General features: G+C 40.1%; 1 protein-coding gene across 2 annotated transcripts; it reads right to left on the reverse strand.

Moving 5' to 3' along the window:
* Positions 1–182: 182 nt before the first annotated feature.
* Positions 183–11673, reverse strand: chfr (checkpoint with forkhead and ring finger domains, E3 ubiquitin protein ligase). 2 transcript variants are annotated; one of them, XM_055050694.1, is made up of 18 exons: positions 11554–11673; positions 10620–10741; positions 9728–9827; positions 9034–9143; positions 8896–8955; positions 8623–8811; positions 8463–8546; positions 7049–7172; positions 6118–6272; positions 5390–5552; positions 5097–5296; positions 4187–4306; positions 3970–4053; positions 3748–3818; positions 3437–3524; positions 3221–3328; positions 3055–3127; positions 183–2612 (listed from the first exon to the last, which is right to left on the reverse strand). In XM_055050694.1, exons 2-18 carry the CDS (start codon positions 10723–10725, stop codon positions 2570–2572), a joined length of 1878 nt encoding a protein of 625 aa, XP_054906669.1. In that variant the 5' UTR covers positions 10726–10741; positions 11554–11673; the 3' UTR covers positions 183–2569. The 2 variants fall into 2 exon arrangements, with proteins under 2 accessions (XP_054906669.1, XP_054906670.1); XM_055050695.1 differs by having other exon boundaries at positions 11485–11673.
* Between the last annotated feature and the right edge of the window lie 7260 nt (positions 11674–18933).

Genomic DNA, 18933 nt, shown 5'->3' on the forward strand with positions numbered 1-18933 from the left:
TGTGAACTTCCCGTGAAGATATGGTCATTCCTGTTAAATTAGAATATCACTGAAAATCCCATTTATTCTGTAAATGCATATATTCCTGTTTGATATAAAATTTTACATCATAAAGCAGAGAGAAATCTAAAACCTGGCTGTACAGTAAATTTTAATGGTGAACAAAAGCAGCGACCCAGAAGTCCTTTTGAACTATATACATTTTATTATATTTGAATGATCAGAAGTCAGAGCTGAAGGCATTTCAAACAGTTTCGGTGCTGCCGACGCCACGAAACGTACATTTCTCAAAGTCCACGACAAAATTCCTGCATCTCCCCACTGATTTACGATCCAACTAGAGCTTGATTATGATCTCTAGAGTCATTCTTAAAATAGTGCAATGCATCCAAGCGTTACAGGCATTTAGATTTACATCCCCCCTTTCCAGAGGAAGCACATGCAGCTTCTGTCTGTCGTCCCTTTTGAATCCAAACTTCGTTCATATGTATTGCGATGAGGTAGAATGAAACCTGCGGCTTGGGATTGTTTTTAGCCCAGCCGGATCTCCTGCAGTGAATAATTAAAACTCGTCTGTGTGTAGGGGGGGGGGGGGGGGAGGATCAGGTTGATCTGCTAAGAATGCATATTTAGACTCAGCATGAAATAATTAAAAAAAATAAATTTAAAATACAGAAAACATGTGACCTAACCCCACACATACGAAGGTAGAAACAGGAAAGTGCCCTTTAACTACGATTTTTTATTTGCCTCGTCGATTTAACAGGCAACATAAAACTAAATATGATAAAAGTTACACGTACATCAGGATGTTCAGTAATGTTTTGAGCTTTCTCTTAAATGTGAGAAACTTGAGTAAAGATCATCCATGTCCAAGACAAAAAAAACAAAGAAATCTGCATATATTTCAAAAATCAATAAGAAATCCACATGAAACTTGGCCTTTCTAAGACCTGCTTTAAGCATTTCTACTTTTTTACATCCGTCACCATTTTCAACACACTAATAAACGGAAGATTAGTGATACATTTAGAGTTTTAATAGAAAAAAACCTTTAAATCTACTATATAGAAGTGTCAGCCAGACAAACTAGAAGACAAGCATGATTTGTCCAGTTGTTACTACGTCAATAATCTGAGATATTGATAGTCTTATAGAGGATGTCAGTGCACTTCTGATTCCCCCCGTCCCCTTCTTTGCCCATTTTGCAAAGAAAGTTTCAAAGTGAAAGTGTTGTGTACCTGAGGAGCGATAAGAGAAAAATCAACAGAGATCAACGCTCTGAAGAGAGGTAAGATTAATGTGAGTCACTGAGCGCACGCTGCGCCTCTCACTGGCTTGAGCCATCGAAGAGTTTCCCGTAAACGCAGCCGAGAGTCGCAGCTGCTCTGACTTGGTGTCACTTTTCCTCGCTGAAGTTCTACAGAAGGAAGCAACGCATTTCATCACACAGATTAGCCCTTACTACACGGCAACAGCAAAATCCTGTACAGATATCACTGGATTGCAATTAGTGTGTGTGTGTTTTGCTTTTGCCTTGAAACGCAGTTTTATAAGCAGGAAAAAAACGATCCCTAAGAGGTTATACTTAACTGGCTCATGCTAGCAACGTATAGCATTGTGATGGACTGCTTTAGAATGAAAATACTTTACTGTTCTGGTGACCCTTATGAGTGCATCTGAATAAGCTGGAAGAGAAAGGTAATTTAGCGAAGTAATTCCACATGAAAACTCAAGATGCGCCACTCTTTTTTTTTCTCCTTCCACTCAACTTTCCAGATCCTTTGACCAATCACTTTTTGTGGCTTACTTTCAATGAAAATAGACGATGCATTTCTGCTGGTCCCTCCAACCCCCAGGTCATTTTTGAGTTTTCATTCATTTCAACCTGCAATTGCTTAAATAAAAAGAAAAAGAAAAAGAAAGCTGACATACATAGCGTGATGATTCTTTCTCTACACAAAACTCTACACAAAACTTTCAGTTTCTGTGTAGAGTTAGTGAAATAGATGAATGCCATTGTAATTTACTTAGTAAATATATGTCACATGATTATTTAGATGTAATGAGTTATGGAAATCCCTGAATAATAACGTTAGCATATTGGGAAAACGTTCAAAAATAATTCTCTCATGAAGAAAAGCAGGAAAAAAAAAAGCGACTTGTTTAGCATGCGTACGTATTCCTCTTCCATACACAAACCGATTCTAATCTAACAACAAAATTTAAGTGTTTGTTGCCCAGGGTGACGGCGACATTAACCATTTCACCACCTAAACAAATGATTTCTTTACCAGATGTCGGCTGTTTCGCTGTGTTTATTCTGAGCAACAGCAACTTGCTCGAGTGAAAATACCTCCACTCAAAAGGGAATAATCCTAATGTGCATAGATCCCGCTCTCCTGAATATCTGTGGAGACACGGTCATTGTTGTAAATGGACACTGATTGTTAATATGTGCATTAGGCAATTGCATAAGGCGGGTTCGTCTACGGCGGGCAGAGCGAAACGCATCGAGTTCGTGTTTCACATGTGCATTTGACTCAGAAGAACCCAACGTCCGGCTCCTTCAGCTCTTGAAACGCGTCTGTTCACATATGTGGTTGAATTTTCTGAAATGAAGAAGGGAAGAATCAGCTTTGCATTCAAGAACCACAGAGAAACGCATGAGGGGTCGTTTCGGACAAAAGCTACGTTTTGTCTCTCACGCACTACTGAAGACTGACACGCACCCACAAAATACTAAAACTGCACACAAACACTACTAAAATATCACACATTCCTACAATTTGACTCTCTCACACGCACATAAAAGACTAAGATTGCACATATAAACTAATAAAATATTTTGTGTGTGTGTATGAGTCTTCAGTGGAGTGTGAGAGACAAAACAGTGTTTGTCCTAAACTGCTCTCAATGAAACATCTTCCCCTGGTGTTCAGACAAAAAAAAAGGGTTTATACAAGGTCTCCCTCTTGTGGTTGTACAGGGATAAGACATGCACAAAATTCTCACATCAAACTTTGGCGGCTGAAGAAGCGACACGGGACTTACACTGCGTGATGCGCCTTCACCTGCGTGCGGCAGTTACGGCCCCAGTAACAGTCGGGACGAGACGTCACGGAAGCTGAGGACGAACGGATGTTACACGAACGCAGTGAAAGTGTTTGAAATGCGACAGGAAAGGAAAGCCGCAGCCTCGGCGGCGCAAAATCCAGACCTGGCAGCTCGGCCGGAGGGATGTTCTGTCTGTACTTGTAGGCCAGCTCCTTGAAGGCTCGCAGGCCGCAGCAGAAACACAGCAGGGTGCCCGCGGAGATGCGACAATCTGAACGAGACGGTCAGATCATTTGATGAGGCGATTAATCAGATTTCTCTATTTAATATTCTACTAATTTTAGAAACCGATTAATCGTTAACTGGGGTAAACAATCACCTGTCAGGAGAAACTTTCCCTCCTGTAAGCCTTGCAAGGACTCCTGGAGCAGATCTTTCCATGTCTTCCCCGTAGCAGAAAGGTAGTTCTGGCGAAAATATCAAATCAATACATTAAATATAATGCATTGATACGTGGATTTCATATCCAGACTTTATGCAAACTCAAAGTAGATCCTGCAGTCAAAAGTTCTATTTTGTTTGATGGTGTGCATTCAAATTAGCATTATGCTTAAAAAACCCCAAACAACTCTGATTTAAAACAAGAAGAGCGGAGTAATCATTGAAACAAATAACAAAGGGTTTACGTACTTGTAGAACCTCTGACTCGTATGCGTTGTTGTTCAGCACGCCGTCCAGACACTTTTCAGTCAGATTGAGCTCTGGGGGAAAAAAAAAAGAAAGGTCACAGGTCACAAAGTGTTTTTAATGGAAATGGAGAAAGTAGGAGGTTGATGTTCCACTAAAGACAACGCAGTCGATCAAGTCAGCGAACCACGCGCATGTTAAAGGATGAACGGCTGTGATACGCACCACTGAATGGAGCCAAGCAGCCATGGCAGCCAATCCTCTGGCAGCCCCAGTACATGTGGCAGAACGGACTCTGGCACAGCATACCTGCCGACACGCAACGCATGAAGGTTTTCACCCGGCTGAGCGTCATTTATCACAATCTGTGCAGCTATGTTTTTATTTGTTTATTCATTTTTAAAGGTACAAAGAGGGACGAGCAGGCGATGGGACAACTCACATTGCTGAGCGATAACTTGCTGCTGGTTGTTGAGCTCGGCCCGCCGGTCGGGCATCGGCTGGAGGCAGCAGGTGCAGATGAGGTGGCGGCCCTGAGGGGAGCAGCAGTACTCCTGCGGTGCTGCGCAGCAGAGGCAAGAGGAGGAGTTTCAGACATCGTTAGAGACCGGTTTATATCATGAGCGTCACGCTTAAAACTAAACATCCCCTGAAATCTTACTTTTTCTAAAAGTTTGGGATCAGAATTTGTCGGTCTTGACCCAACTAAAAGGTTATTCTGTAAAATGAGGGTGATGGGTGTCGAATCTCGACTTTGCTTCCTGGTTTACAAAAACATTTTCTGTCCACAATACAATACAAAACTACAGTGTGTGACGGCGTGTCACCGTCTAGCCTCCCTTACCCCTGCATATGTTTTTCTACCTAGCAACCATAGCAGTGCTAAACATGAGCTAAAATTAATTTTGTTAAGTTTTTTAGTCCTTTTTAATTAATTAAATTAATACACAAACATCATCAGGTCTATTCAGTCTATTCAAATTAAATAAACCTAATAACACAATCATTTTAAGATTTGTATTTTAAAATACTTTTCTTTCCCTATTAATTGTCCTCTTCCATTTTGTCCGTCATTGTTACAAGAACAAAAATGTCCTGTTGCGTAATTTCATACATTACACACTTGAAATCTACAAAAATGAGCCAGATTTCATTCTGAATAACAAATACGCCACATTCGTAGTAACATTTCAGCACCAGCGGAGATAACAGCAGCTGCATCCCCACGTTAAATAGACCATTAGGTCATCATACATATTATCTTCAGGATTTCTGGGAACGGACTGTGATGTTTTAACTCAGATTTCGTACTGTTTGAACTTCACACCAGCCGGTGCTTAATCTGGACTCACCAGAGGGCCGGTCGGAGGACGTGGAGGGCTGCTCCCCGGCCGGCCGTGCTGCCCTCTCCCCACTCGCAGGTGTGGCAGGAGGCTGGACAGGTGGCAGAGTTGGAAGACCAGTGAGCCAATAGTTTGAGCTCGAAGCAAACAGAACTTGGCCCATATCCCGCATGTAGCCCGGACACTGCCTGCACATCAGAAGGGGCTGACTGCAGGGACAGAAATGCGTAGCAAAGGTGAGTAAGGACATAGGAAACAAACATGCTTTTCTGGTTTAGCTTTGCTGTGTTTGTTCTTTTTACCTAATGTCTGAAGAGTCGCTGTCATTGTCAGACAGCTCAAAGAGGTAATCTGAACTGCCCTCCTCCTCAGAGAAGGAACGCTCCACTTTGGGCTGCAACATGTCCTGAGTGATCTTGTTTTGGCTGTTCATGCTCTTCAGGTCCTCCTCACTGCGACTCTTCTCTGTAAGACAGACAGAGGCGCGCTTTGGGTTTAGAAACACAATCCTGAGGTCAGCACATATTGGTCTCTCATAGGGCCGGGAGATAAATAGATTTTTGAAAATGTCATTTCGGAAAAATTTAGATTTGTTTTTTTTCCCCCACCAATGCGCTCCTCGGTTCTCCGTGGTACATTCATATCTTCATTTGGACTTCACTATTGCACTAAATATATTTTTAAGTCTCCCTTGGTGTGCAATTTATCAATGTTATGCTGAAATCATTTCAATATTTAAAAATTTTATTTAACAAAAGCTTTTTCCGAGAATTATTTTGTGTCAGGCTTTAAGGGGTTAAACGAAAATTCTCACAGCAGAGCCCTAATATTCTGTTGTGCAACTCACAGAAGAGATGACTGAAATAAAAGTCAGTTTTTCAAAATATTTTAAATAATGAGAGGAAAAAAAAATCTTTAAAAATCTCTTACAAATTAGAAACCGAGGAAAAGAAGGTTTATTTTGAAGCAACGTCGCCCAGCCCTGGTCTCTTGTGTCACTACATGTCACAATCACGCGTGTGCTGCAAACCTGGATGCTGGATGAGGTAGGCCTCCACCAGGTCGTTCAGAATGCGGTTTTTACAAATCCTCTCCACGGGGCAGCGGCAGGTGGGACACAGGGACGAGCGCTCCATCCAGCCAGAGTAGCAGGCGGCGCAGAAAACGTGCATGCAAGGCTGCAAGCTGAAGGCACAAAACAATAGAGCCAAATATATAACTCTGACATAAGTTCAAGTGACAAGCCAGACCAAAAATAAGTAAATAAATAATACAATTTGAAGGACCTGCAGAGGTGTGCACAGAAATTTTGGGGGAGAGGAGCTCAAATGGGGAAAAAATGGGCACCTTTTCCTGGCCAGTATGAGATTTATTACATAAAGTCTTATTGGGCAAAATTACAAAAACCTGGGGAACAAGAAACTTGGGTTATTAAATCTAAAAAAGTGCTACACTGAGCCACACACTATACTACGGAAGCCAAGAGCAGACAACTCTGCATATTTTTTATTGAAATCAAGTTAATTTCCCCAAAGGTTTTCTTGAAATATGGAGTTATCCTTCAAATGCGAGCCACAACAATCAGGTTTAACACACACAACAAGCATCTCATGATCACCTCTTTGCGTCGAGAAAAACGTCAGGAAATTAACTTGTTTATCTCGAGAAAACCATTAGTAAATGAACTCATTGTCTCAAGAAATAAATTAACTCATTATGTTGAGAAAATTAGAAATTGACTTGTTTTATCCCCCCCCCCCAAAAAAAAAAACAGAATATGAACTGGAAAATTTATATGCAGTAAGTTCTCTCTTTTGGCTTCCATGCAATACATTGTAGAAAAACAACAACAAAAAAGACATTTCAGAAGGGCACTTTTTTTTTGTCCAGATGAAAGGGCAGGTGCTCCAGCCCCATCTGGAGTCCATCTGTCCCTGAGGATGTTTCTTCTGACTTCTCACCTGATGCAGTCGTGCAGCAGGTCCTGGCAAATGACGCATGTCAGCGACTCCTCCATCTTGTCCGTTTTAGTCTCTTTCACTGGCGGTGCAGACGGAACATCCCCCTTAGCTGATCCTGTCACATCTGTAAAAAGGTTACGTGTTCAGCACAAATCAGAGTCTGTAAAAACATTTGTATTTGTCATACGGCTGAAACGATTCCTCGCATGATTCGAGTACCTCGATTATTAAAATTCTCCAAGGAAAATCTACCTGCCTCAAAGCTTCGTGAACTTATGGTATTATTTGGTGCACCGTGTTCCTGCCCGGACATTATTTGTGTTACGCGGAGCTCTGACTTCCACCTCTGAGTTGTTGACGAAAGCTAAGTGTTAGCGGCATAACGTCCAATTTTCAAGTTCGGCCCGTGGGGATTTTATTTATTGATGATAACATCTGGGTTTTCAGTTTTGAGGGAGCAATAAGCATCCTTAAAACGACTGGAGTATGGTCGTCTTTCTCCTCCAGGAGTTGCTGATTGAAAGTGAATGGCAGGAAGAATGCTACAGGAGAGCAGATAGACTGAGCACGGCGGGCGGCTGAGTAGTTGATGGGTACAGTGTAAGTGTAACTTTACGGACGAACCGCACAATAAATTTCATATCATCCCGGTTTCAACAAACGGGTTCCACAAATGAGTGGCGGAAATCATCGTGGTTGCATGAGTCCAGTTTCTGAATGTGACGAACGAAGGTGCCGTAAATATCCCGTATTGCTGCCCCCCATTCTTACGCTCATCCCCTGATCTACCGGTTGCCTTTCCCCCCCATCTTACATTCGTTCGCTTGCCCCCCACCACCCCAAGCCCCCAACTCCAGGAGACATTTCCCGTATTCTCAAACCCAAAGCTTGACGGGTATAAGACGAGGTGAGAATTCATCAATAAATCTGACTGAAGACGAATACATAACCGAAAAACTGGAGTATAGAAATTTTTTATAAGTGTGTTTGTAAAGCGCATTTTACCTCTTTATAATTAAATTGAATAGGATTTCAAATCTTTGTGTAACTTTTCTTCAGGTTAATTTAGAAAGCAAGCTATTATTAGGACAGGTTAATTTTCTAAACTACAAAAAAGTAACCGTCAGGGACGCTCAAAAATAAAAAATTGGACTGATGTTGATATCCGATAGTAACACCAGTGCTGTGCCAGATTTACCAATATTTGAGTCAATTTATGTTTTTCATCCAATAAGTCGATTAATCGTAAGAATATTCGGTAGATTGCACAATTACGAAAATATTTGTTTACAACAGCCCTAATTTGTCATCACTTGCAGCTGACCTTGACTTTTTACCAGTTGTTTGGTTTCACTAAAAAAAACATTCCAAATAAGACATGAGGAGAAATAAGACAAACAAATGAGAAACCGACCATCGTCTGTTCTCCTCTTTTTGCATTCTGGCTCCCGGTTGCCTGAGTTTTCTTCTGCTCCCGAGGCTCCATCCATAACTTGGCCTGGTTAGACCAACATGTGTCAGAAATTACTTGATCAAAGAAATCAATCAATAAAAAAACAAAACAAACAACATACCCAAAGCAGAAGAAGCTGATGAAACGGGGGCTTTTGACGAGGGCTTCTTACTACAAAAGTGGGAAGCGGAGGTGGAAGGCTGAGGCTCCTCCTGCGTTGGTTCTAAAGGAGCTCTTGTGAGGATTACGGGTTCCACAGAAAGGGCCATCTCTGAAGCCAGAACCGGAAAAAGGCTGCAGGCTGGCCTCTCTGGATGCACATGGAGATGGAAAACCGTCAAAAACAGACACACAATATGACGAGCCTCCTCTAAGTCTTTATCCAACTACTCACGATAACTGCCTTCTGGAACAGCGGCCTCCATGTTTAAAGAGTGGTAAACATAGGCGATGTCTAGAGAGCAACAAGATGTGCTGTGAGTCTTTTCTATTGTAGAAATAAATGAGCATAGAGAGATTCTGAGCTGCTCACTTTGGTCGGGGTCACTCTTCCTGTACACAAAGTAGATGACATCACCGTTCTGCAGCATATGAGTCTGCTTCTTGACCACTTTGGACGAGTTGATCACTGTGCCGTTAGTGCTGCAGAAAACAGTTCGGAGTTCCAACAAGTCAATGCATATCTCCTCTCAGTTAGAAAAAATGTAATCTGACTCATATGAAAGTATAAAATCCTACCAAGTCTTTTGATGTTTTTTTTTTTGGAACCCACAAAGTTTAGGAAATATTAGGCTTTTTTTTTTAAAGAAGGGAAACTCATATGCAATGTCTGGAAATACAATTATGGTGGCGTTTTAAAAATTTTTTTTTTATTATAGAGCACTGTGTTTAACCTGAGGCCCTGTGGAGGCATTTGCCCCTCCACGGTGAATGTTACAAACTTAAACCGAAAATGATACAGACATGAGGGAAATTATTTATTTATTTTTAATCAAAACGTCCTACTTCCACAGAGTGGGACTAAAGAAGTTAAATGAAATTTTACATGGTGCTAAATATAGGGCAAACCTGGTTACAAATGACCACCACACTTTTCAGATTTTTATTTATGTGTGTGTAAAAAAAAGAAGAAAAAAATTCAACAAAAAAAACCCCCGGAAACAAATAAAGAACAAGTCATTTTGCAGGTAGTACAATTTTGTTTTAAACTCTTGGGGTTACAGTACCTTGTGTCTTCAAGCCAGACCAGCCCTGAGTGTTCATCTTTCACTATCTTGCAGTGCTCACCGGAGACAAGTTTATTGGATGGAAAGGACAGATAGCAGCCTGAAAAAAAGCATAAACGTAAAAAAACAAAAAAGTTTTTTTTTTTTAGGAAACAATTTTCTTAACCAAAACTAAGTATTTACTTTTTCATGCTTCAAATTGTCTTTTTTTTTTTTTTATCTTAAATCCTAAATGATATAGCAACGTATAGTTAACAATTCTGTCGAAACAAAAAGACTAAGTAGCCATGACATGTTTGACTCTTATTACCCAGACATTGGCTAATTTATGCAATCTTTGCAAACCCCAGAGGCTCTGCATAGTTAAAAAGAAAAAGTACATTCCCATAATCTCTCAACCACAAAGCACACACATACACACACATATATATATATATATATAACTTTGTAACCAACCTACATTTTGTTGCTTTGTACATGTCACAGTGCAATGACAATAAAGTTGAATTCTATTATATTCTATCTAACCAGCTCTAAAGCAAAACTCATGCAAAAAAAAGGAAAAAAAAGAAATCTACTTAATATTCTACATGCATGTTGTCAATCGACATCTTTTGTCCTCATCACAAGGGGCTGTCTAAGTTCGGGTCACTAAAGGAGGCTTTGTATTTTCAAGGGGGAGGTTATAAAGGCTCCAGACACTGACAGAAACGTCTATGGCGCAGAAAGGGCCGTCTTCTCTTAATGGGGACTTTTGCTCAATGAGAGCAGTCTAGAAAGCTGGGATAAACACGAGCCGCTTCTAACACGAATTAGAAATAGAAAATGAGACGTCTTTGTCCGCTCCCCCCCCCACAAACACACACACACACAAAAACACAATCTTTCTTACCCTTTTTTCTGCCAACTGTACATTCCTTGGTGAAAAGCAGAACCGTTTCATCGGAGTCCACTTTGACGAGCTTCCCCCATGGCCGACCACTGCTGTAGCTCTCCATGTCTCAATGGCTGACCCTGGGAACCATCACAAAACCAGTTTAGAGATTAAATGCCACACTATTTACCATTTCTTATTGGAATGTACTGCTTAGAGAAAAGACACGGTGCAACGAAAGAGAAATTTGTGAATGTAAAAAGTGCTTACAACCCAATTTAAGTGAATCTCCAGATTAAATCTATTTGTGTGATTTTTTTTATTTGTCAGGCTTATTACAGTAAAGCAAAAAAAATAAAAAATAAAATAACTTTACCACGTTTAAACCATGCAGCTATTTTTTGAAGTTATGTTTTCCTAAATAATAACAGAGACTTTTGGACATTTTAACTCAACTCCAGTACAGTGGATTTTTTTAGTAACCACTCAGCTGAGCGGCCAGGTTAAAATAGACCAGCTTATATTAGCTGCTGCTGTAGTAAAATTTATGGAAAGCCAACGTCATGAACTGACTTTCTACGTTGACAACAGAACTACAGAGAACGAGCAATTTGCTAAACAGGAAGAATCAGATCGGAGCTGTGATAATATGACGTTTTTTGTTTAAACAAAACAACACAAACTGACTGCACTGCAGCTTTCAGCTGGTTTAACTAAAACAAAGTCACAGTTACTCCAACTGCCGAGCGCCAACGCTTCAAGAGCTTCTCGCCTAACGTGCTGCTGGAATAAATAACGAAAACAACCGCGCTCAATGCTAAGCTAACCAGACTGCTAGCATTAGCATCTGTGTTCTAGCAAAAAAACAACAACACACACACACCAGAACCGTCCACTCGGACCAGCACGTCTCTCTACCGCTGCATTTATGCCCCCGCAGCTCCTGGTTTACCATGAAACGCTGGCTGTGATGTTCCAGCGGCGGGGTGTCAAACAGCTGCTCCTCCTTGTAGTCAGGTTAGGTCTGAAAAACGGAGCGGAGCACTTCCTGACAACACGGACCGTCGTCAGCTGACGGAGGGGCGTCAGTAGATTGTTTAAAGTGGGGCGCAGGAGGCTATGGCAAGCTATTAGAAGATTTAATAATAACAACAATAACAATAGTAAAAAATGAATCAATCAATAAATAATAATAATAAAGAATACATCTGTCTCCAGACAATATAATCCCTCCTCCTCATTGAGCACAGTAGTGGAGGAGTAATGATTTGGGCTTGATTCAGGGGAGCAGAACCTGGGCGCTTTAATCCCCTGTGTGACAACACTGCATATGCATATGCATATACATATGTACATATACATGGGTTCCGGTCTAAGAAAAGAATTCAAATAATTGACTTTATTTGAAAGTCAATTATGTATATATATATATATATATATATATATATATATATATATAATATATATAATATATATATATATATATATATATATATATATATATTACAGTGTTCTGCAAGCAATATTTCTACACTTTAATTACTCTTCTGCTCTTGGTTTGACATAGTGCAGACTTAAAGCTTTTGTACCAGTAAAAATGAAAAGTGACGCTATCAAAAAGTGTATTACTATAGTAGAAATTATATTTTAAGGTGTTGATTGTTATAAACGACAAATGATAAAAGAAAATACATTCTCTGACTTTGTACTTAAATTTGAGATCTAAGTTGTGACTCTCCAACTCGAAATAAAATACATATTGATGAGGAATACCTTTGGGTTATTTTAAAAACCAGCTATGACTTACTTCATATTTTCAAGAAAAAAATGTCTTGTTTTCAATTCATGTGTGTTGATTTTACACCTATCCACAAATGCATTCTTCCTATCCCCAGTGAACACTACAAAGAGCCAAAACAACATTTTTACAAGGATGAACACATTTTAGAAATCAAATGTGTTTTCATTTCTAAAATCAAAACACATTTAAATAAGAATTAATAATTCTTATTTAAGAGAATAAAAAGAAACCCTATGGCTTTTTTTTTTCTCTCCAAGCGAGTTATGTTTTTCTATTTCTTCCTTGACGTTTGTAATTTTGAGAAAATAACAAATTCAGACTGAATCTGCCAGTAGGATCTGCCGGGGTTGGATCAGTGATTTGTTGAACTCTCTTCTGCTTTGTGACCAATCACCATGAACGCCTAAACTAAGCATGTGACACACACCAAACACGCAACCTACACAAATATTGTAAAGCTAATCCCAAATGGACCCGTGTTTAAACAGCCCAGTTTGCCTGCAACAAGCTGGAAAGGAACAATAACCGACGGGAAACAATGCATGTCTGTACAATGACTAATGAGGGAAAACCCAAGTCATTGCAACCTGAGAAAAATGATTGCACAGGCTTTTGTTTTGTTGTTATTCATTTGTTTCAAAAGGGACAATGCCTGTCATAAAATAATATGTCACTGTTAGCCATAAAGGGAAGTTTGCATTTGTAGTTCCTCTTTACAGATCAACACAGGCAAAAGCACAAGATTCTTTCATTAAAAAGCCAACAATGACAACAACAATAACAATAATAATAATATTAAATAAAAAAACATTTTCATCCAAAAATAGCATACCAGGTTACACATTTAAAAAGAATGAAAAGCTACATATCACTAAATTTCCCACAATGCAATTCTGGTGCAGGTTACATATAATTTAAACGATCCACTCTATATAAATTATTCCCAAAGTCCACGTCTTTAAGCTAGTCTTTGCTGTGACTGCTGCATAATTTCTTTACCAACCTACCAATATTCTGTTTGATAGATTTAAGTCCAAAATAACCACTAACTATATCTTAAACTTATCGCAATGACGAGAGGCATAGATGCTGTTATTCTCCGGAATAGAGAGGCTCACAGAGCTAGAAATGTGAAGCCAGGAGAAATCCCTGGAGGTGGCAGCACCTTCGTGAAGTCCAGCAGATCCCCCTGTCTGGTCTGCCCCTCATCCATCATCAGGGGAAACAATCACCTCTGGGTGCAGTCAAATTTCAGGCCTGTCTTCCTCGAGGCACCTCAGGGAATTCCTGAGAATCCTCAGATGCTACAAGGCGGAGTGTGGAACAACAGAGAGTCACGAAGACGGAAAGCAACGATGCACCGTTCAATTCCGACACACGACAGGACACACGACAGGAAACGTATAAAGCTCTGAATGTCCTGATTCAACCTAGGTCACTGGGAGGACAGATGAAAAGACCATCTTCCTCACCAAGTTAATGTTTCTTAACTTTACTTTGAGGGAAACCAGGGTGACTTGCATATTTGAGCCGTTAGAGATTTATCTGTCAGGCTAACAGTTGGTTACGGCTTATCGGCAAACCTGATTGTTCAGGATCCAAACTACACCCCTGCTCTGCTTGTAAAACTAACTTCTGACACAGAATAGACACAACTTCTCCTGGATGTAGCATTTCTCCAATTTCTCTGACTGAAAGAAGTCTGCTACATCTTTGTGCAAACGTTAAGCCCAAAGCTTGGACCACTGTTTTTAATGTGTGCGATACTGAGTCTGCATATAGTAATTTGATTTATCAATTATCTGAAGCTATTAGCGTAACTATCCCAGACTGAACAGTCATTAACAGGAACAATGAACAAATCCCCGGCCTCACCAGATACTGAATTCTACTGAACATAAAACAAGCTGTGATCACTAGAGTTTAAGAAATAGTAGTGATTTTTATAAAAGAAAGTATCACTTGCATAAAAACTAATTGACATAAATAATAAGGAAGAGCAAATGTAATTATTATACTAATCATACAAATAGCTTTTCAAAACTTTTTAATAAGTTGCTTGTGTTTTTCAGGAGTGAATAAACAGAAAATTATTTGCAGATTTCTGAAACAGCTTTCCAGACTATAAAGTGTTGCGTTCACTATATATATATCCCACATTGCCAAGCTCTTTCTACTCTCTACAATTTTCTGCATGAAACCTAAAATTCTGCAGGAAACCGAATGTAATTATTGACAGTCAAACGAAATCAAATTTATGTTCAAACAGCTTGCAGAAACCTAAAGTTCTGCATGCAACTCTTTGGACAGATTGATGGCAGTACAGATTGAAGATATCTTGAATTATTATTTGTACGAGTCAGAATGTTAATGCAGATTTCTTAAATTATTCTGTTGGTTCACTTGCATTTGTTTGCTAAAGATGTTAAAGTTGTGACATAAAGAAGTCACAACTTCTTTATGACTTCTTTGTCGCTCAGCTGCTCGGGCCTAAAAATAGGACTAAAATACAACTTGATACTAGTCAAAGCATTTACAAAACAAACCTTGTTTACAAACTGATTAAGAGATTTTATACATTACAAGAGCGCATTTCCTTTAATTTTAATTCTTTCCACAGATGATTCCAATATTTAAAATCAATAACTGCATACTGTTTTGGTTAAACACGGTGTACTGTAAAAAAAAAAAAAAAAAAAAAAAAAACGACAAAGAAAAAAAAAAACAACCAAAAAAGATTTCAAAAGGGCACCTTTTTGTCCATAGGAAGAAGAAAGGTGCTCCAATAACTCTTAGTGTTCATCTGTGCACATCCCTGAATAACTTCCAAAAGTAATCATACCTGTTGAGCTTCTCATATTTTGTCAAGTTCCAGCAGCAAATTAAGTTTGCTGCTGGAAATAATAATAATAATTTAAAAAAATGGCCAAGGCTCTTCTGCAGCATTTTCACACGTAATCATTTGTCTATCTGCAGAAGTTTGACCCTCATTATCTTCTGGTGTCTGGGAGATAAGTCACTGTTCATTCTAGCCAAAAGAAATGAGACATTTCACACTCCCTACATACATCTTGGCTGCTGCAGAAAGAAAGAAAGAAAAAAAAAAACCTTTAGAACTGCATTTCTCTGGTCATGTTCTTCATTGTTTTTCTAAACAATGCTTCCCACTCACCTGTTGGTGGTTAGGAAGCCCATGATAGCTTTAATTTTAGTCTGTTCAAGTATTTCACTTAAAACTAAATCCAGAAACACAGCTGATTTTAACCAGTGTTATGAAACGCGGGATAAAACAGCAGCGCTGTTTTACCATCGCAGGTTTTCATTTCTACTTTAATGAAATATGATCATTATATATGATATATGATCTGCCATTTGTGCTTATGAAACTTTCATCTTCATCCTCATGCTTATGCTGTTTCACTGTGTAAATATGCCAGTCAAGAGTTACTGCAAGCCATTAATCCATACTTAATAAAACAGATTAAAGCCGAACATAAATCAAGTGCAGACATGACCTTAAGTGGATGATGTCCCAGGATCCTGCACCCCAATATTTCATATTTCAGGCTTCAAACTCACAAACAAGAGACAGGAGTGATTTAGTTATCGACTAATGTACAATTTATTTGCTAATTTCAGGGAGTCATAATGTGAATAATGCAGTCGGACAATAACTCTTGGCAGGTTTTGGAGTGTGAGCCCTTCATGTGATTACAGTGTTTGAAATCCACATGAAAAGGAAGCACATTAATGGGAAACGACACAAACTGTTCAGGCAGACCAGATTTCAACGACATGTAGAGGAATCTTTCTTCTTTTCGGGAACAGAATAAAGCTTTTCCTGGCTCATGTGAGCTGCTCAGTGACATTTAACTTAGAGGATGGACTGTCCTTTGGCTGGACATGCAAATAAGCAACTGACATTTGTCCTCTGCACAAATGACAACAATTTTTAGCGTCTGTTTTTTTATTTTATTTTTATGCACAAATTTACATTTTGTACATTTTCTTAATTTTCCTACTCAGTCGGTATTAAGTGGAGCATGTTATTGTTTAATATCTGCACACCATTTTCTCATTCAGTAAATTTGCCCTCACAGCATAATCTATCATTTCCACTTCTGTTTTTCTGTGTTTTAGTTTTATCTACGTGCTTCGCTTTCATAGTGGCGAATCGCCCCACTGGAGGACATTGAGGGTTATTTCGATTTGAAACATTCATCTAAATCATTAAAGTTGAAGAAGTAAAGTTAAAATCCCCGTGACTGTACAGTCCTGCTTTGGCATCACTGCACAGAACTAGAGTAGAAAATTCATTTTTGAGGGCCCCAGGGGGTCCATAAACTCAGCACTCATAAAAAAACACAGAGTTATAATTCACCAAACTCTAACCATAAAGTATTCGAGTTTAACTTTGACAGTATGACCTACTGGGAGCCATCAGAGAACAATCTTCTCTGGGAATTGTGGTGGAGGTAGTGTAGTGGTGTGGGCCGCCATGCCCCCCCCCCCCTCCTCCAACCTCCCACAGTGAACAATTTCCTTTTATTGGAATATTCACCTCATATAAACACTGAAAGCTTCTTTGCCATCATCTATAATCCGGTTTCATCTCACAGTAATTTATATTTTAGACCCGGCCATTAAAGGTGTATGACCAACGTCCATGTCGAAAAGTAAAACAAATCTGTTGGAACCTACTGACAATTTACGCCGAGTAGAAAGAAAAATAAAACATCAACAGCAGACATCCCCCCCCCCGCCAAATTACAAAAAGGGCAGATCCTTCCTTATGCAGCGTGTCTCTAATAGAAAGAGCAAACGAGTCTTTAATGCAGGCCTAATGTCAGCAAAGCCCCATCTACTCCCTGGCAGTGCATTATTAATGTTCAGTGTGCGGGGCCCTGAGCACAGGGGCCTCCATTCACTAATGGCTTCATTCCTCATCGTAAGATGTCTGCGTGAGGATGCTTCTCTCTCTCTCTCTCTCTCTCTCACGCACGCGCACGCACGCACGCGCACACAGATCCTTTGATAAGGTTACGAGCCGCTCGTTGAAAGCCACGCCCACAGCCGCTCGCGTCAATCCAGTCTCCTAATTGGATCAAAGATCACCTGTGGCACCTGTGTGAAACATTGAACGAGTGATTAAATGAAATAATGAGGAAAATAATAATAATAATAATAAATAAATAAAAAACAACAGCAAAAAAAAAAAACCCTTAATGTTGCCAAGTGTGAACCGAGGCGCGCGAGGAGCGTGATTCCGCTGTGTTCACCGAAATTATCTCTCGGCGGCTCCAGTTAATTGCTGGAGGATGTCCTCTTAACTGAGTGTGAAAAGCTGTGTCTAATTACTGCAACATTAATCAGGCATTAGCATGTTATCACAAGGTTAACTTATCTGAAGGGGGCCCAGAAGCAGCTGGAGGTGCCATTCATCGGCGGTCGCACCGCGCCGCCCGGGCCACCAGGGGTCGCGCTTGTTCTTCCCATGAACACAGACACACACACACTCACCAAACTCTTCCACCCCCCACATCCTCCACCTTGCTCTTCAAACTGTGAGCTGAAATCAGAGGCAACCATGTTGGACCGCACTGAGCGAGGAGACAGACACTCACAGCCTGTGATTGCTCAGTGTGGGGATGTCCATAATCAATATGAGCTATTTCCTGCTCAGCCTGGAGCTGACATGGGTGCATTTATGCTAAAGGTGGAGGGGAAGGATTTCAATTTCAAGGATGTAATCTGTTAACATCGGAGTTTGCGTGGAAAATGCTCTCAAACGCGCGCGCGCACACACACACACACACACACACACACACACACACACACACACACACACACACACACCCACACACACACACACACACGCATGCATGCACACGCAAGAAGAAAGATCTTTACCAAACACCACATGAGGAATTACATGGACGCAGAGGATCTGCTAAATCAATGTCAAACAATTGTGGGTTTGGTGGAGCAGCTGAGTGGAATGTAATAAAGATTGACTGGCTTGGCGATTGCACCCCCCACCCTCCAGATTACCCCACGAGCCCCCAACCTCCCCAAAAAACATCAGCGGTCACGTCAGGTTGTTGGAAAATATGAAACATGAAGTGTGTTTTGACTCGGCGGTTTTTGTTTGAAATTGCTTTTCTCTTCATCTAGGTCCAGGGTTCTCAAAGTGTGGTGCACATACCGCAAAAGGTACGTGAGCTTTATTCAGGAAAGCCTGGAGTTAAAACCAGCTCAGTCACAGCTGATGAAAAACAATGAGATCCAGATTGGAAACACTTTTTCCTGGCATATTGTGATCATGGACTCAGACAGAAATGGCTGGTGCAGTTATAAAGTGGCTCTCACTGGATTCAAGGTTTTTGATATATAACCTTAAATACAGGTTCCAAGGTTTGGTTTTTCCCATTTTGAATCAGACTTAGATCCTGTACAACTCAACTGAAAAACAAATTGTCCAGGGGTCAAAACATAAAATAAAGAAATGCAAAATATACACACTGAAACTCA

Source organism: Poeciliopsis prolifica, unplaced genomic scaffold, assembly GCF_027474105.1.
Source record: "Poeciliopsis prolifica strain line A6 unplaced genomic scaffold, Auburn_PproV2 SCAFFOLD031, whole genome shotgun sequence".
NCBI lineage: Eukaryota > Metazoa > Chordata > Actinopteri > Cyprinodontiformes > Poeciliidae > Poeciliopsis > Poeciliopsis prolifica.

Coding starts and splice junctions, on each gene's coding strand:
- chfr (XM_055050694.1), bottom strand. CDS start 10,725: ATGGAGAGCTACAGCAGTGGTCGGCCATGGGGGAAGCTCGTCAAAGTG. Junction 7,173..8,462: donor AAAGAGGAGAACAGACGATG/GTCGGTTTCTCA, acceptor ACCTTTTTACAG/ATGTGACAGGATCAGCTAAG. Junction 3,329..3,436: donor GGGAAAGTTTCTCCTGACAG/GTGATTGTTTAC, acceptor CGTCTCGTTCAG/ATTGTCGCATCTCCGCGGGC.